Source organism: Podarcis melisellensis, assembly GCF_964234715.1.
Source record: "Podarcis melisellensis genome assembly, chromosome: 15".
Lineage (NCBI taxonomy): Eukaryota > Metazoa > Chordata > Lepidosauria > Squamata > Lacertidae > Podarcis > Podarcis melisellensis.
The window spans coordinates 20,437,735-20,457,547 of record NC_138532.1 but is presented as its reverse complement, the minus strand read 5'-3'; the positions used below and the strand labels follow the sequence as shown (position 1 = coordinate 20,457,547).

General features: G+C 47.8%; 1 protein-coding gene across 2 annotated transcripts in view; it reads right to left on the bottom strand.

Annotated features, from left to right (window-relative positions):
- ABCG4 (ATP binding cassette subfamily G member 4) overlaps positions 1-19,600 on the bottom strand; it is a 40,013-nt gene extending 20,413 nt beyond the window's left edge. Inside the window, exons 1-2 of one of the 2 annotated variants that reach the window (XM_081889849.1) lie at positions 18,818-19,600; positions 13,937-14,175 (exon numbers count right to left, since the gene is read on the bottom strand). In XM_081889849.1, coding sequence (XP_081745975.1) covers positions 13,937-14,165 — 229 coding nt within the window. In that variant the 5' untranslated portion in view covers positions 14,166-14,175; positions 18,818-19,600. The remainder of the gene's footprint in view (positions 1-13,936; positions 14,176-18,817) is intronic. The other variant, XM_081889848.1, reaches the window with a different exon arrangement.
- Between the last annotated feature and the right edge of the window lie 213 nt (positions 19,601-19,813).

The window sequence follows — 19,813 nt, the reverse complement described above, 5'->3', positions numbered from 1 at the left end:
GAAGAATCGCTGTGTCGTCTGATATGTTCACCCACAACTTGACACTGAGGATTGAACCTGGGACTTTCTGCATGAGCAAGTGCTTCAGACCTTTCCACCATTGCATCCTCTCCTTACTCTGAGGAAAGCTTTACCTGTTGAACTGCTGCTGGCAAAGCAGCTGTTGCCTGGAAGCATTCTCAGCACAGGTATTCCTTGGGATTAACGAAGGCTGCATGCACACCACACGCCAAATAAATAATAATAATAATAATAATAATAATAATAATAATAATAATAGTTGTTATTATTATTGGCGCACATGGGAGCTGTAGTTTACCCCTCACAGAGCTACAATTCCTAGCACCCTTAGGTTACCGTTTCCCGGCTCCTTTGCGGAAAACCACATGCTTTAAATGAACCCTAGCTTTAAAATTAAATTCAAAATTTAAATGTAGAGTGTGTCCACAGCCTAGCTCAGAAGACAAAGGCGTGATATTTGGTACAGGGAGTAAGGGAACACACGTTGGTTCCTAGTCTAGTTCATCAACTGCTCCTTCCTGACTTGAATCAGTCCAGACCAGGCCTAGCGAGGAGGTGTGCAGCGCTTCAGGGAATGCCCAGCCCCTAAACGGAGAACTTGAATCAATTTTGGATGCTATGCTGAGTTCCAGGAAGGGAGCCGAGGTCAGCAGGGGCCATCTTCCTCCTGCAGATGGACTGGCAGATTTTGGCAGAATTTCAAGATGATCTGATTCTTACTGGCAACCGCTGTGATACCAACCGCAATATGGAAAGCAAAACAGGAGGATGGATGAGCCGGACAGAGCAAGCGGCTGGAACACAGAGAAGCTGCCTTGCCAGGCCGCTGGACCATCTACCTTACTCTTGTCTACACCGACCAGCAGTAGCTGAAATATACTCGGAGTCGAGAGCGGATTTCATGCTCTTTATTTGGCTCATAGTGGTGAGGAGGAATGGAAGTTCCCCCAGAATGTCTGCTTTATATACATTATTTACACAATGGGCCCCACGAGATTGGCTAATTCCGGGATTCTCCTGTAGGCCAATCAGGTTGTGGATTCACTTCCACCTGGAGCTGGATTGGGTGGCTCCTGTGGACCAATCAGACTGCTGTATTCTGGGTCCTATTGTTCTAGGACCAATCAAACTGCTGCATTCTGAATCCTATTGTTCTAGGACCAATCAGACTGCTGCATTTTGGATCCTATTCAACTCAATACATAACAGTAGCTCTCCAGGATTTCGCACGCGCTACTGGGCATGTGGCCCCCTCCCAGAGACTTGGCCAAGGGCAAATATGGCCCCTGGGTGTGTACCCGCGATGCTTTAAAGCACATTCTTTCCCTCTGTGTACTGGAGTTTACCCCTCACAGAGCTCCAGTTCCCAGGACCCTTAAACCACACTTCCCAGAAACCTTTGAGGGAAAGAGCGTCCTTCGAATGTGTTTTAAATGTACACCATGTAGGTTGACTTGGTGAGTTTCACCCCATGGCTCATGATTCTTACAGCTTCTGGGAGACGCACCTGGCACCATCGCTGCCAGTCTTGAGGTGCCAGGCTAGGCCTTTTTGCCTGCTCAGGCCTTTGGTTAATTAATATTGCCTCCTATGGTGGGGGCTGTCTTTTAGTGGGCTGGGTAGGAGGACTTGTCTTCACCGATACATTACTGGATAAGCTTTTTAGGTCTTGGTTGTTTTCAAATGTTTCCACGTTTTTAAATTGCTTCCGTGTGTTACAGTTTACCTCGTCTAATCACTTGGAGATTTTATTTCATTTCGTACGAGGCAACGGATACGTGTTAATAACAATAATAATTAAAAACACCACACTCCAGAATCAATAAAAGAATATAAATTAAATAAGGACCAAGGAGAGATGGAGGCTGCGTCATTAATAAGTCTCCTGTGGGTTTTGTTTTGCTAATTAGCTGGCCCACTGAGCCACTTTGAGGATTGGGGAAGGTTGCTTTGGGAAAAAGTGATTAATCTTTTATTCTCCTGCCCTTCCCCGTGCGCACATTACCCCTGAACCTGCAACTAGATGTGTGAGGAGGGAGAACACAAGAAGATCACAAGATCCCTGCTGGATTAGACCAATGACTCTTCTAGTCCAGCATCCTCTTCTCACAGCTACCGCCAAGATGCCTTTGACAGGAATTGATAAGGCCATAGCTGTCAACCTTTCCCTTTTCTTGTGAGGAATCCTATTCGGAATAAGAGAATTTCCCTTAAAAAAAGGGAAACGTTGACAGCTATGGATAAGGCCCTTGCAGAATCCAGCCAGGGGGAGCCAGATTTTTTCAGACTCGCCTGATGCAAGATCCACACGGCAAATGTTTTTTAGGATCCTCGCTTAGACTCCTGTCTACTGCAGACGCATGCACAGAGGAAGACATCGTTGAACAACTTGGCTACTTTGCAATGTGCTTAAAATACTGTAAATAAATCAGCAGCTGTGAAGTTAGTACCACCGCTAGAGGGCTCCACAACACCACAACTCTACTGTATTCAACTTTGGTCTGCCCTCCAGAAAGTTTTCTATTTTGCAGGAGGGATATTGGAACTTCTAAGTTTGCACAGCTAAAGTGGATTGAAATGCTCTGTCCCTCTAGCGCAACAAGCCCACTTAGGAAACAAACAAACGAAAGAATGTGGCAGAGAAATGTACTGGAAAATGTGGGTGTAATGAATGATTAAAGGAAGATACATTAACACCCTGCAAGCAAATCAGGATATATCCTTCCTGTCATATAACCACCCTGTAAACAAATCAGAACAAACGCTCAATGAAGAATGGGCACAATCTAACCCTTGCATGAACTTTGTGCAAGTGAATAAGAATGAAGGCTCAATAAATCGGACATCTGAAGGGACCCTCAAAAGGGTTAGGGCAGATCCGCAACATTCATTCGAAGCACATTCAAAGCATCCTCACATTAATACTATTCACCTGGGTGAAAACTATCTGGTCAGCCTTTTCTTTGTTTAAGAAATTATTTGAAACTTCTGTTTGTCTCTCCTAATCCTATTTGGCTTTGTGGGTTTGCCTTCCCTTCCTAGACAATAACCGGTAAATCTCCGGTAAAGCTTTCCCTTCTCCTTTTGTCTCACACCGATGCGTCTTCTCAATTCCTGTACAGCGCCTGGCACATGTGAGGTGTTTTACAAATAATATGTGAGCTCATTTGGGCTCTACCTCTGAGCCATCAAACCTACCCCTGCTCTGTCTCCTGACCCACCAAGGCTTCCTCCTTCCACTAAACTCCACCCACACACTGAGACTCCACCCACTTCTCCCCAGGCTCCTCCCCTGAGCCTCAGAAGACCTGGCAAAGTCACTCCTACTTGCACCCGCCAGATCAATGTCCGACAGTGACCTGCTTAGTATACACCCAGCAACATGCAGAGAGCAGCTGCTAATCGTGCTTAGCATTACTAAGGGCTTAAGTGTCCAATTAGCGTTAGCTTTTTTTTCTTTTTCGTTTTTGCTTGCTGGAGAAGTTTAATGACATGTGACTAGCAGCAGGTTGTCACTCTAGAAAAGTCATTGGTGGAAGTCAATGTTTGTTTTCCTTTTTAGTGTTAATATTATTAATTTGTAGGATTCGGATTTTTTTATATGCTTGTTTTTGTGTTTTGTGTATTGTGTATTGTTATTTTTTGTTTTTTGTTGTTGTTGTGTGGAAAATAATAATAAAATTTACTATTAAATAAATAAAAAGAATAGTCATCCCTTTAGAGAGAGAGTCTGTAGCATGAAGGAACTGGGGAAGAGACATAGGTCAGTGGTACAACATGTGCCTAGCATGCAAAAGGTCCCAGGTTCAATCCCTGGCCTCATCCCCAGTGAGGGCAGGGAAGGTACCCACTCTGAAGCCTTAAGAGAACTGCTGCCAGTCAGTGCAGACAATATTGAGCTTGGTGGACAATATTGAGTGTAGACAATATTGAGCTCGTTTTGATTTGGTATACAGCAGCTTTCTATTATCCAGACTGATAGTTGTGGAGGGAGGTGGATGCTTATTGAGAAGACAGAGGTTTAGGAAACAGTACAAACCATTTACAGATAGGTAGCCGTGTTGGTCTGCCATAGTCAAAACAAAAAAAAAATCCTTCCAGTAGCACCTTAAAGACCAACTAAGTTAGTTCTTGGTATGAGCTTTCGTGTGCATGCACACTTCTTCAGATGTACAAACCATTGCATTGTTACTCAGAATATTCCATAGTAAATGTGTTTAAGAATCTCTATTAAAGAGAGTGACAGGCAGACATTCCTATCATGGGCGTAGCCAGGTTTTTTGATGGTGGGGGCAGGCTTTTGTTAGGGGGATAGAACCTCAGATTTGTATTGATTTGGGTGGGGGGCAGTTGCCCCCCTTGGCCACATCCATGATTCCTATCAATCCTATTGCTATTACAATGAATATACCTGTGAATTTAGGGTTAGGGTTCACGAGTCCCTGCTCTCCAAGACAGCTAAGCAGGTGCCTTACTCTGCTGGGCCAATATTTTGCCAGTGCGAAGGGCGTGGAAGCTACACAAAGCTCCTCAGCAGGCCTACTATGTTCCTGCCTGACAAATAGTTCTGTTGGATTCCAAAGCTTTCGTCTTCTCCTTTCTCAACTCCAGATGGATTAGTCAAAGGTTATGACCTAACTCTCTGTGGGGCCAAGAAGGTAGCAACTGTGTCCATTCTCAAAGAATATTGCCTTTCATTGATCAAACAACATTTCCTTCCACACTTGGCATTTTGTCTGGAATTGCCATCCTGAACTTACTGACTTTTTATTAACAACCAGAGGGCTTAAAGACTTAACTTGCAAACAGGCCATTTGCCACAATTTATTTATTTTTCAGATTTTACCAGGAAAGGGTAAAACTGGATTAGAAGGGGATATGTGTGACATACAGACAAGTGTTTTTATGCCAAACATGCCATAAGGATCATGCAAAAAATAAATAAATGCACATCTGAGGAGCAACCATCCCATAATAGAGCCCCTCGGTTGTTGCCAGTCTGTTGTATTTCAGGTTCTTCTTGTGTGGCTCCCTTCTCCCCAACCCCGCGACTTGATTTGTGGCAATTAATTCACAATAAAGCACAACTGCAGCATCAGCCTGTCCACTGTGGTCAGGCAAAACTCTACTGAGGTTTCAAAGGTCCTAGTGTAGTAATGTCCTGATTGCCCCTTCTGCCTGTTGATTGCTTCCTTTCAGGGTGGCTGGGGATTAATCAATTGCCCCTTCATTAATCAGTTTTTGTTCCCTGTGGGGAGGAAACTTTAATTACTGATGTCATCCTCCCCACACCGCCCTCTTTCAATGGCAAAGTTGACAAATGAAATAGCAGGATTTTACAATTAAAGGGGGAGGGATGAAAAAAGAGGGGAAATCAGAAATTAACGCTCCCCCGAATGGTGAACAGAAACTGACTAATTATGTGGCAATTAAGGAGCATTGAGATGCAATCAATCATTTATCCCATCCCTACACGGAAGGGAAGCTGATAAAAGTATCAGAAGCTGAAAGGAGGAAGCTTCTAATTAAGTTCTTTGGAGACTTTGCTGAACGCAACTTATTTCTGAGCAAACATTAGAGATGGGCTTTGGCAGAAGCACTGCTGTAGAAAATAGTGCTATATTAAGTGCCTTGCAAAACCAGCCATTTAATTCCACTTCCAGTCGATGGTGGAAATGCAGTTCATCAGCAGCACCAAAGTATGTAACGTGGAAGCCACCAACTAACTGCGCTAGGGGACAAGAAGGAAATTCGTGCCTTTTCCTCCCTTTATGTGACTTGGCTCACTGCCGTGAGTTAGCTCAAGTTATTTCCTATGGAAGCAACTTTCTGCAGTGCGCCAACTCTCGGTGGCGTGCTGTGGACCAGGCTGAGTTATGCGGCCCTACGGTTGCCTGGCAACTGGGATGTGCTTTCCCACAACTCCTTGCAAGTGGCAAAATGGCTGCCCAGGGAAACAGCACAAGGGGAAGACATGTGGGGAGGAAAGAGGATGATACAGGCAGAGGGGCCCGAGTAAAAGGGGTGAGGGAGTAAGAGCACAATTGCAGGATGAGGTACACAGCTGCAAGGCAGGTGAATGAAGAGACGGCAAACTCAGACTCCATCTAGGTTGTTCTGGTGGCTGAGGCCAGCCCTGACATTTGGAAATATTTGCCCCAGCGCTTTTGTTGTCTTGCAAAACGAACCCCAAACCATAGGCATCACTGGGAATAAAGAATAAGTTTGCCAATTCCAGCAAATACCAAGCATGATTTTCCTGCCTTTGATCTATTTTGAAAAGAAGATGTTGCTTATGGGAGGGCTGAATTAAAAAATAACATTAAATTTAGGGTTTCCACCCATCCAACCAAAATGCTATAAAGAGAGACCCTTAACCACCACCTGAGGCATTTAAAGGTATGGAATGCTGAAACCCAGGACTGGAGGGAAACATTATCAAAGACACAATCCCAAATATTTTCATGTTTTCACAATGATTGTTATATCAGGTTTATTAACAGTCACCCAACTGGTCACCTGGGGCGAGTAAAGCTTATTGCAGGGGACCAGGCTGGAAAGGGATCTATTACTATTCTAGGAGTTTGCCTAGGAAAGCTTTCCTTGCCAGAGCCTGTTCCATGTTTGAAATGGTATCTGGAATTTTAACAGCTGAACATGAATGCCTTTCAATGACAAACTGTATCAGTGGTGGGTTGGGCACCTCCGCGCAAGGAACTATACTCAGTGAGAAGTCATGCCACGTAACAGGAAGAAGGAAGGGGCATTTGAGCACAAATATCCCTGCCAGCATTTTGCTAGGGAAGTCCAGTAGGTTAGGAGGATGGCAGATTTATAATCCACCTAATCTGATCTCTCTTTTGCAGATCCCATCCCCTGCATTCTAAAACCTCTTTCTCTGCCTCGCTAATCTTGACTTCTGAAGGGATCCTGGCACAGTAACCCTGCGAAAACAAGCTGGGGAAATTTCCACCCAAGCCGTTCTCATATGCTGAGAACGTAGAGGTGAAAAACAGATAATAACAATAAAAAAAATATCAGTGAAATTGGATTTGAATTGTGTGTGTGTGTGTGTGTGTGTGTGAGAGAGAGAGAGAGAGAGAGAGAGAGAGAGAGAGAGAGAGAGAGAGAGAGAGAGAGAGAGAGAGAGAGAGACTGGAAATCTGAATCTATTTATTTCCATTCTGAATCAAGGCACTTCAAGGGGAGGTAAGAAATTTACTTCATTATCACTTCATTTCACGGCAACTCTACAATACAATAAAAATTCATTCTCTCTCTGTGTGTGTGTGTGTTTGTGTGTGTGTGTGTGTGTATAACTGCTCGCTGCATATATTGCAGCCATGAACCTCCTAAACAGATTTGTCACCTGGGCAAAAGCCAGCCCCAAATCCTCTTTTCCGACAACCCCTCAGATGTCTGTCGCTATGCAGTGCCATAAGGAAACCGCTCTGCACATCCTCAAAGAAAGCTCTTCGTTCCTCCCAGCCCCCATTCCTCGGCAAAGCTGAGCCCCAACACTGAAAACAGGTTCTGGGGCAAAACCCTATACTTCAGACTAAGCCCCAGAGCTTAGACACAGAACCACTGAGCTACACACATGCAGGCAATGCCTCTTTTTGGTTTGAAGAGGGGGAAGGGGAAAAGAGGTGGACTGGGGGGGGAGGGGAAAACAACAAACCAGTAGATTTTAATCTGCGAGCGATTGCAAGAAAACCCAGGGAAAAAATAGGAAGGACTCTCTCCCCCCGCAGCATGAGAGAGATGCCGCTGGCCTGCCACTCAGACACGATTGCGGCGCAGAGCAGTGTGGTTACTCGAGTTCATTGACTGCCAGTAACCTCCGCCTGCCTTGAGCTCAGCTGCTGCAAATCTAACTCAGCTCAGGCAATGCCAGTGAGGGCATCTTTCTCGGCAAGGTTTGCTTTCTCTTCGTCTTCCTTTCAGCCAAGACCAGGGTCTGGTTGATGGGGCCTGATCCCCCAGAAAGAAAGAGCACCTCCCCCAAACCTTTCACAGAACAGTAGGGATGGGTTTCCTCTACCCCCTCCTTCCCCAGGGGGCTCTGCACTAACCCAGACAAGGGTCTTTGCTTGCAGCTGGGGGAGTCTGCCATCAGTGCAACTCAGACCTTCTGCACGCATACTGCAGTGTGCAGGAATCGCAATCTCAAGTGAAGGGTTGAAGCTCAGCGGTTTTGCATGCAAAAAATTCCAGGTTAAGTCCTCAGCATCTCCAGAGACGGTCAGGAATTCTCCCTGCCTGAGAACATGGGTAGGCAAACTAAGGCCCGGGGGCCGGATCCGGCCAAATCGCCTTCTAAATCTAGCCCATGGATGGTCCGGGAATCAGCATGATTTTACATGAGTAGAATGTGTCCTTTTATTTAAAATGCATCTCTGGGTTATTTGTGGGGCATAGGAATTCGTTCTCCTCCCCCCTCAACCATGGGCCGGTCCACTGTCCCTCAGACCTTGTGACGGGCTGGACTATATTTTGAAAAGAAAAGAAAAACAAAACAAAACAAATTCCTATGCCCCACAAATAACCCAGAGATGCATTTTAAATAAAAGCACACATTCTCCTCATGTAAAAACACCATGCAGGCCCCACAAATAACCCAGTGATGCATTTTAAATAAAAGAACACATTCTACTCATGTAAAAACATGCAGATTCCCGAACCGTCTGCTGGCCAGATTTAGAAGGCGATTGGGCCGCATCCGGCCCACGGGCCTTAGGTTGCCTACCCCTGGCTTGAATCATAGAATTGTAGAGTTGGAAAGGACCACAAGGGTCATCTAGTCCAACGCCTGCAATGCAGGAATCCTTTGCCCAACATGGGGCGCGAACCCAGTGGTTCAGAGCGGTAGTCTCCTAATCTGGTGAACCGGGTTCGCGTCTCCGCTCCTCCACATGCAGCTGCTGGGTGACCTTGGGCCAGTCACACTTCTCTGAAGTCTCCCAGCTCCACTCACCTCACAGAGTGTTTGTTGTGGGGGAGGAAGGGAAAGGAGAATGTTAGCCGCTTTGAGACTCCTTCGGGTAGTGATAAAGCGGGATATCAAATCCATTCCCTGAGATTGAGAGTCTTCTGCTCTACTGACTGAGCTGCCAGGGTGCAGTCAGTGGACTTCTTCCAGGAACGCAGGAACTTTCCCGATTCGAACCCATTGGCCCACCAAGTTCAGTATTGCCTGCACTAACCGGCAGCCCCTCTCTAAGGTTTCAGACCAGGGAGTCTCTCCCAGCCCTAACCTGGAGTTGCCAGGGGTTGAACCTGCGACCTTCTCCTTGCAAACCAGATGCTCTACCACTGAGCTATGGCCTTTGCCCTAAAAAGCAACACAGCACATCATGGACAAGGGGGGTCATACAACTGTCAACGCAAGCACAGGCAAGCTTTTTACGCAAAATGCAAATTATTCCCACCAGCCTTCTTGCCTTAGGGATGGTGTGCAGCAAGGGGTCAAATCTCTCCCAGATAACTTGACCCGGGCTAGGGGGAGAGAGGGGATCCAGCTGACGCTCAGCGTTTATCAGGGACAGTGGAGGAAGCTGCTTCTTCAAGGGCTCCACAAAGTCAATCCCAAGTAGGATTAACCTGGATCTTACTGGCTTAAGGCAGAGCCAAACTCCTTTGGGCTCAGCAGATAGAGAACTGGCCGCTGTCTGTCAAGCCATCCCTTCCCTCTTCCCTAAAGCTGAAGCAATGGGATAAACATTCGGGGACAGGGAGGGGGGAACCGCTGAGTGCAGGATTGCGCAAGCTGTGACCTGCCAAGCCAAAGGCAGCCTATCACTGTCACCCACTGAGGCAACTTCCTTACTGCTCTATTGTCTGCAGTCCTGGATGAATGGCCAAGCCAGGAGGGAGATCAAAGCCCTGGTTGGGGTACCGTGCGTGGCTAGGAAGCGCATTTGACGGGGTTGCCTACGCAAGTTGCGCTAGTGGATAAGGATTAACAGGTGGTTCCCCAGAACGATGTGCTTCTTAATAGAGTGTGCGCCCACATGCACACTTTGGGCACTTCCCTGGTGGTGCTACCCAGCACTGAATTGGAGTAAACGGCAATTGGGTTTTCCATGGATTGCTGATTAAGCGCTATAGAGCAGGCTTTCGGGGGGGGGGAGTGGGGAAAAGACAAAACCGCTTGGACCTGTGCTTTTTAAGCATGGGACAAGCACAAGTGTTGACGAATCCTCCGTGGCAGACCATCTGCTTGGCATTCAGAAGATGCCAGCATGGCTGAAACCCTGGAAAGTCGCTGTCGGGTCTGCATAGACAATACAGAGTTACAGTGGTACCTCGGGTTACATACGCTTCAGGTTACATATGCTTCAGGTTACAGACTCCGCTAACCCAGAAATAGTGCTTCAGGTTAAGAACTTTGCTTCAGGATAAGAACAGAAATCGTGCTCTGGCAGCGCGGCGGCAGCAGGAGGCCCCACGAGCTAAAGTGGTGCTTCAGGTTAAGAACAGTTTCAGGTTAAAAACGGACCTCCAGAACGAATTACGTACTTAACCCGAGCTACCACTGTAGATGGAACAACGGTCTGACTCTGGTTGCATTTGCCCCATACATTCAAAGCACAAGGCTTCACCCCTCCCCCCCAAAAAATAGAATCATGGGAACTACAGTTTGCCCCGTGAAGCTTTAATTCCCACCCCACCCCCCTTGGCAAACTACAGTTCGCAGGATTCTTTGGGAGAATTCATGCACTTTTAATGTACAGTGTGGATGTGACCTCCGTATAAGTCAGCTTCCTATGCTCCCAATGCTCCCTTCCTTGAGCTCAGCACCCTTTGGCGCTGCCCCGTGCTGGCGTGCTCTCGACCTTATGCTTTCCAAAGAAAACGCCTTCTTTTGGGGGCTTTGCTATGGGGGGAACCTGGTGATTGGCATTCCATGCAGAGGAGCTAATTAAGGCAGGCCACCACCTCCCACCTGCCATAACCCTCCCCCGGCTTTCTGCAGCACTGATTTATATGCGCGGAGCAACGGTGCCGCCTACGCAGGACCGGGCTCCCCAGAGAGCTCAGAGAAAGAGAGGGAAAGATGCCCGTGGCTGGGGCAGGAAACAGATGCTAAATTTATCTCCTTATCATCACGTGTTCTTGCCTGGCATCAAGGCCTCCGATCTTCGGGGAGACGGAGCAGAACAAGGCATGCCTTCAGGTGGGGAGTCCCCATTCCAGGGGCATAAATCCTGCCTCTGGAGCTTCATGGGATGTGGGACCTCTCTCGCCATTGTGGGTTGTGCAAAAATGCCCTGTGTGGGAACAGGGCTCAGGTGGATCAAGGGCTGGGGACCTGTAGCGCTCCATCTCTGTTCATGGAGGAGAAGGCTATCAGTGGTTGCTAGCCAGGATGGTGATACTCTGCCTCCATGGCCACTGGCAGAAATGCTTCTGAATACCAGTCAATGGGATGCTCAGGTCCTGCCTGCGGGTTTCCCAGCACCCTTAACAGACTACAGCTCCCAGGATCCTTTGGGCAAAAGCCATAGCATTTGAAAGTGGCATTATGGTTCTTTAAATCTGTAATGTACATGGAGTGTAGCTTCTTTTAACAAGGCACACCAAGGATTGAATTGGGGGACCTACTGCATGCAAAGCAAGGGTCTCTGCTCCCCAAACGGTTGGCTAAATGGCAAAGGAGGAACAAGCTGACAGTTTTGGACTAATAATAATAATAATAATATATTTATTTATTTATTATTTATACCCCGCCCATCTGGCTGAGTTTCCCCAGCCACTCTGGGCGGCTTCCAATCAAGTGTTAAAAACAATACACATGAGAACATTAGAAGAGACCTGTAGCAGGATCAAACCAAAGGGGCTGTTTAGGGGAAGGCGGATGGCTCAGTGGTAGACCACCTCCCTTGTGCACAGAAGGTGTCAGGTTCAATCCTCTGCATCTCCAGGCAGGTATGGGAAAGACCCTTGTCTGCATGCCCGGAGAGCTGCTGCCAGTCAGTGCTGGCAACACCGAGGTAGATGGATCAATGGTCTGATAGGCAGTGTCCTATGTTCCTCATAGAGCATCCTCCCCACCCCAATGGCCAACCATTGTGACAAGCCCATAAGCAGAATATGAGCTTATCTGCCCTCTCCAACAGTTGCTTATCATAGAATTGTAGCATTAGAAGGGACCCCAAGGATCATCTAATCCAACCCCTGCAAGGCAGGAAACCGGTCCACAGCCATCCCTGGCTGGGCTCGAACCACCAACCTTCCAGTTGACAGCCAGATATTGTGACCCATTGTGCCACAGGAGGGCATGGTGCTTCTAATACTAGAGGTGATGCAGCTGCCGTTGGTCCTTACTGATAGCCTTACTCTCCATGAATTTGTCTAATTCCCCTTTAAAATGATCTAATCCCCCTTAAAAGCTATCCCACATTGACAGCCATTGCTACAACTTGGGATAGCAAATTCTACAGCTTCCCTATGCGCTGAGAGAAGAAGGCCTTCCTTTAGTCTGTCCTGAGTCTCCCATCCTTCAGTTTCATTGGATGGATCCCATTGGATTTTATCATCATCATCACCATCATCATCATCTCACCCTGAGGTCCCGGGGTAGGTTACAAGATGAAAAGTGCTATGCACTAAACCAGCTACTGGTTAGGTTACAGTCCAACCATATGATTTGATTTACTTAATAGTAAGTCTCACTGAGTTCAGTGGGATTTATTCCCAAGTTAAATGTGCACAAGATGGCAGCTTTAATTGCCAACAGCCTTGTTTACAAAAGCTAATATATCCACTGGCATTGGCAGGTAGGTGATAGCTAAGGTCTTGTAAAGCTTGCTTGCAGGACCTTAGATTCAAGCTATCAAGCAAATCCATCAAAGTGTCTAAATTCTCTCATCACCTACGTTGCTGTCTCCTTTCCCAGAAAGCTGGGCAAGAGACGAGCGGGTTTTACAAGGGAGCATAATGCCTCTAATTGCTGTTGAACCTTCACAAAGATTTTCTTTCTTGGAGGGTTCCAAAAGTGAGCAGCTGTGCTTTTGCCAATTCCTCCCCCCCCCCTTTCACCACCCTCAGTTTCTAGTCCCTTCTCTTTCCATTGCACATAAGGAACCATCCCTCGATTTCAGAAGTTCAGGTGAAAGTGCTGATGCTTATGTAGCCAAAAATGGCACCACCCATGCTCAACTGGTTTAAAGAAAAACCAAGATTTGAAAAAAGCAAACAAACCCGCAATAAAACTATAGGGCAGGAATGTCCAAATCCGGCCAGCAATCAGTTTAATCTGGCCCCTGTGGCAGTTTATTCCCTGGGGTAAAATCCTAAAAAATCCTCAAACAAACTCAAAAAGGTCAACAACTTTGGTCAGCCCCCACAGCCCTTCACTTCATCAAATCTGGCCCTCTTTGAAAAAAGTTTGGACAGGGAGAAAACCTCAAGGCAGGAACCCCAAAACAGCAGTCTAATGAGGACTTAGCATGCTTGGTGGGCATGCAATGGTGGCTGACTTATGGGGCGGGGGGGGGGGGTGGAAGGGAGTGTCCCAACTAATGGGAACACTCCATGCTGCAACATTTTGTTGCAGGTCTTCTTTCCTATATCACTTAAGCAAACACTGACGCCTCCCAGTTCGCATTCAGGAAGAAAGAGAAGACAAGAAATATGTCCTAACTAGCCAGTAAGCAGGCCAGGCTGTTCCTGTGACTCAGAGGCAGATGTAGCTTAGTTTGGTACATTAGTCACAATTCTCCACACGTTCTTCCCATTATATTCCTGCTTAAGAGGGATGCCAGCACATCACATCTATGCACACACATGCACACGTCTGCATAGATGTTTGCACACGCAGAGCCACGAGGGGCCATGGAAAGAAAGACTTAGAGGAAAAGCGGTGGGCCCCGATTCACACATGTGCACAAAAGCCAGGAGAGCATCCTACCTCTCTTCCGCCACCAGGAGCCCTCCCGGACGGAATAGGACAGGTCGACAAACTCAATGTCCACAGCCGAGCGCTTGGGCAAGTGGGAGAACCGCTGGGCTTCCGTGATGTGGTTCTCCACCTTCTTCAAGTGGGTGGTCAGGAGGGGAGCATCCTGCGCGCCGGAATTGCACACCGTGTCCTCCAGGGCGATGGAGACGCATGCGGGGTCAAGGCTCTTCTCGGCCATCGCCACTGAACTGCAGAAAAAGGGATGGAGGCATCAGGAAGCTGCTGGGCTAGAAGTGTCTCACTTACTCACTCTCTTACGAAATCCAGAACATGAGCCCATAAGAGGGGCCTGGCTGCTGGATCAGGCCAATGGCCAGCATCCTGTTCTCACAGTGGCCACTCAGATGCCCATGGGAAGCCCTGAGTGCAACAGCGCTCTCCCCTAGCCAGCTATAAATATTTCACAGTAACAGCAAGGTAATGAATAAGTCTCTTGTGTTCCCACCTCCTGTTCTTAGATAGATGATCTAACTCTTGACAGCTCTTCATCCCTGGATTCTACGTCTACATAAGAAGAATGTAGAAAAGAGGAAACTGAGAGGAGACACGATAGCCATCTTCAAATATCTCACATGGAAGAGGGAGGGAGCTTGTTTTCTCCTGCTCTGGAGGTTAGGACCCAAACTAATGGATTCAAGCTGCAAGAACGGAGATTCTGATTTTTTCTTCAAAGTTGCCCAAGTTAGTGACCATTGCTGCCCCTTGTGGAAGCAACTTCCATAGTTTAAGCGTGGACAAAGGCTTCCTCCTGTCAGTCCAGCGTTCAGCTTCGCTGGATGTTCCCGATATCTTTGTGACCAGAGATGGCGAAGACTGATTGCCTTGCACCCCTGAGCTATGGGCCATCTTTCCTCCCTGCACAGAGACACCTGCTTGCTCCTACGGCCTCCCTCGCCCCCCATCCCTTGGAGACCAGAGGTCTGAAAGCCAGCAGTCACTTACTTCGTGTTTCAATAATGCATAGGCCTCCTATTATTCTTCTTTCTACTGCCTCCTGGGCCCAGCTCCTAGGCTGAGGCAGCAGAACAGAAATGGTCTCCTGCTTCCCATTGTGTCCCCAATTCCCCCCCTGACCCTGCCTCCAGGTATCATAATCTCCTCTCTGCCAACTAGGGAAAAGAACAAGAGGAGAGCGCCGGCCATTTTTTTTTGCAGAGAAGTAACCAAGAGGGTATGCTGTGACCTACCAAAGGTCCCAAGGAAGTCCATAGCTCCCCTTATCGCTTTGAAAACATCTTGCCCATGACACAGAGGCAGGGCTTCTCCTAATTCTCCTGAGACCCAAATGCAGCTATCCAGGCCTTTTTGCCTGACCCTTGGAGTATTCTCCTTTTCCCAGGCACAACCCGTCCTGGCCTGACTTCACAGAACCCAGATAACAAACTGGGAAAAGGCAGGGCAAAAACTAGACAGCAGGCATTAAAAATATTTCAGTGATTCCATACCCTCCAACATTTCTCTGATGAAAATAGGGATGTCCCATTCCATGCTGATAATTTTTACTATATTTATACCCCACACATCTTACTGGGTTGCGCCAGCTACTCTGGGCAGCTTCCAATATATATAAGAACATAATGAAACATTAAACATTAAAAAAAAAAACCCTTCCCTATACAGGATTGCCATCAGATAATTCCATACCCTCCAAAATTTATCCAATGAAAATAGGAACATCCTACCATACCCTCTAACATTTCTCCAGTGAAAAGAGGGACATCCTAAGGGAAAGTGGGACATTCCAGGATCAAATCAGAAAGCAGGATGGCTTTTCTAAATTAGGGACGTCCCTGGAAAATAGGGACACTTGGAGAGTCTGCAATTCAAAGCTTGGGGAAACCTTCTTGTGGGCTTCTCCCAAGTGGAAATGTAATGGAGCAGTTCATTCTTCCTCTGGCAGCCTGAATGAAATTCCATGCATTCACCTGCATGCAATTTCTGGTCGCCTGTGGTGATCAAGTCAGCTGTTAGATATAAGGCTGGCATAAGGTGAGGAGAACAGCCATCATTTGTATTAGAAGCGGAGTGTTACAAAGGTGCACCTATTTTTTAGTCTTCAAAATTGATATACCGCTTAACCGGGGGGGGGGGGGAAATCCATAAGTGAAAATGGCATAAAATATTCATTAAAACAGACTTTAAAGCAGCAAATGCAATAAAGTGATCGATATATGGATTAAAATCAACATTAACAAAATAAACAAACCTAGGCAATAAAGTTACATGTCTGGGTAGGCTTGTCTAAACCAAAAAGGGTTTTAGCAGGCGTCAAAATCAATGAAGCAAAGGCACTTGCCTAATCTCAATCGGCAGGGAGTTCCAAAGAACTGGTGCCGCCACATTAAAGTATTGAGTTGATGTTGGTTGGCATCTGAGAACCACTGAGTGGAGGAGCCCCAGTCAACGCCCAGCCGCACAAGAGCAATTTGAGTGTGCGAATGGACCCAGGTGCCTGAAAGATCGTTCCATTGCCGGGCTGTTGTGCAATTGCGTCTGGAGTCTGCAAAACGTATGACCAAAAGGCTCCCCAGCCTTCGCCCTTCGTTCCCACCACCCTCCAGCACCTGAGAGAGATTTTGCAGATAAAGAAGAGACAAAACCAGCCTCAAAGGAAAACTGTTGAACAATGCCCATAGATTGCAGCCACAGCAGAAAATCTAGCCTAGCCTGCGCCAACAGCCAGGCTCCATCCTTGCTATGAATTGAACGCAGAGCTGGCCGCTCAAATCCAGGGGCAAAGTTAGAAAGAAAAGGTGCCACAATGGAAGAAGCTGTAGTGCAGGAACAGAAGGTGTGCAAGCAAGGCAGGCTAGGGTGGTACAGTCAGCTCTTACCATCAGCTCTCAAGGCAAAGCATCAAAAATGCTTGGCTGCAGGTAGACAGGCCATAAGAACTGGCCTCCTCTCCCTGTTCTGGAAGCTTGGATTTCAAAACGAACCCTACGGGGTAATAATAAGCAGAGAGCTGGGCAGGTTTCTGGGGGAAGTGTGCACCCGTGGGTGGGCAGAAGAATGCCTGTGGGACCCTCCTCTTCCCCCTTCCCCTCCCTCTGGGCTCAGCCCACTCTGCTCCCTTGCAATTCTTTAACCCACATTTCTGATCACTGCAGTTTCCTGTGCAGTACGGAGGCACAGAGAAGTAAGCAGCCTCTTTTTGGGGGCTGGGCTGGCACCTGTCCTTGACATCAGAAGCACCACAAGGCGCTGTCTATTTCTCCCAGGGTCCTTTTCCTTCCCTCCCCCACCAATAAATAAATAAAACATAATCAAGATCCCCCCCCCCCCGGCCTCAATACAAAAGCATCCATACCACAAACACACATTTTTCTTAGTCTAAATGTTCCTTAGAGGAGGGCAGAAATGCCACTGAAATGGGGTGAGAAGTGTGGGTTGGTCTCCTAAGGACCCTCTCTCCCCACAGGTTTCAAACCACATGTGATCATGTTTCAGGGATCTCTTTTATTTCTGGTTAAGCCAGCGAATGGTGTTAAGATGCACTGCTTATTTGCAATCTGATCTCGGATCTATTCAAGAACAGGCCAGTTGGCCTTTTCCTGTAAATCTTGCCTGCTCTTTACTGAAAACTCGTCAATTTCCCCACCCTGTGAAATTCCAAAACAGTGCCCCCTAGAGGAGGGGCAGCTATGGATTTTGGACACCTCTTCCCAATTTCCCCTCTGCATTTGAGATATTTAACAAGTGAAGCCTGGCTCTTTGCATGGTTCCTGAGAAGACAAGTTCCACCAAGATCAGTGGGGGCTTCCAAAAACATGCAAATGATCCAGTAGCGATAATCTTTTGATAATCCAAATGTTGAAATCTCTGAAATACCCCCTCCCTTCGGGTGGAGTGATAGTTAGGAGTTGCAAGCCTCATTCCTCTAGTCAAATTTTCTTTTTAATGGCTTCCAGTTGAGGCAATTATTTGAAAACAAAACAAATGAAGTTCTGAAGGCCTTTTTAGGGCATCGGAATTGCTAGTCTTCTGGGTTTGGGTAGGATATTTTATATGTGCATATAATAAAATAATAATAATAATAATAATAATAATAATAATAATAATAATAATAATATTTACCCTTTTAAACCAGCCATCATAACCACACATTTCCAGCACCCCTTCCCACAATCTTCCAAAACTACAGGATGGGAAGTTGATGTTTGTGTGTGGTAGAGAGAGAGAAAGAGAGAAATTCTGGCAAATTAAAATGCACTCCCACCCCTGAAGCTCATCTCAGTCTTTCCTGATGCTACCAGAATGAATTCCCTTTCCAGGACTGAGAATTCCACCCTCATTCTCTTCTCTCCACCTGCCTCCCCAAATTTGCTGCATCCCAAAAGAGCATCCTGCAGAGAGGGCAACTCTTAGGCCAACTCAGACCATAAATCCTCTCCCCCCTGCCCCGCCCCCCACATCAAACACACAAGGACCTTCTAATAGGAATGCCAAAAAGTTTGCTGCACTAGAGATAGGGGGGGCGGTGGGGAGGAGCAGTCTCTCCACCTGCGCTATCCAGGAAGGACAGGCAGGCTGGTCCTCGATTTCACCTTGATTTCAAAATTTATTATTATTATTAATCTTTCCCCCCCCAAAAAAACACCCTTCTTCCTTGCCCCACACCCCCCGTATAAGTGAGGGGGAGGGCTTCTCATGAACCCCCCCAGTGCCACTGATCTCAGTGCCACACCAACATCAGCCTCAGTTCAAGCAATGCATGGGGGACGGACGGACACCCCCAATAATAAAAGGATTCGATTTTCAGCAGGGAAGAGGGAGGGGAGAGTGTCAAAAGATGCTGCCCTCCCCACACACACCTTAGTTCAGACTCACCTCGCTCTCTTCTCTTCCTTTTTATTGCTGGCTCAGCCCCCTCGTGTCTGGATATGACGGAGAGCAAGATCCCCTTTTCTGCCGGGGTGCTCGGGGCTTGTGGGTCCTGCCTGCCGCCACCCCCCAAGCTGCAGACATGTGGGGTGGGTAGGTGGGTGCTGGCGTCTTCTTCTCTCTTCCCCCCTCCCTCTTCTCTTTGCAGCAGCAGCGGTTTTCCCCCCTCCTTTTGGAGACAAAAGGGAAAGGATGCTGAGGGATGGACGGAGGTCCTGGGCTCTCCTCTCTCTCTCTTCCCAAAGGATGCTCTGCTGCGATGGGCTGGGCAGGGCAAGGACCAGCCCGGCTGCCAAGAAGTGACTGCAGAGCAGACCGAGAGAGGGCAGCTCTCAGCTCCTGCAGCCGTCCTTCTCCATCCTCTCAGAGGAAGGTGGTGGTGGGGCTTGGGCTTGGGGGGAGACGCCAGCCAGCCAGCCCCCCCTGCTCCCCACTTCTCCTCAGCCAAGCAGCAGCCCCCTAGCAGCCCCTCTGCCCCAGCTGGTGGTGGGAAGGGTTCCTCTCTGCTCCATCAGCCCGACGCCGCCGGCTCCTCCGTCTCTCCAGGTTCATCCCCTCCTTGCTGAATGTCACAAGCACCAGCTAGCAGGGCGGGCCGGAGGGTGGGGGGGAGAGGGAGGGATTGCTGGGCCGGGCTTTCCAGTCAGGTTTCTGCTTTTCCAGCCAGCATAACAGCTTCCCTTAAAGGGACCAGGCGGCTGTGCTCTTAGAAGTGGAGGGCTGGTGGAGGAAGAGGAGGAGGAGGAAGGAAAAAAGCACCATGCCAAGAACTGCAGCCCGGCAGGCCCCCGGGACACGCTTCCTCCTCGAGGGGGCGCTCCTCCTGCCGCCCCCACAAAAACCCCAGCAAGCTCCTAGTCCTCTGCAGAGAGGGCTAGAACGTTTCCCCTGGCCTCCACTTTTAAAATAAGATAACAGCTTTTTTTTTTTAGCTTGTCATTG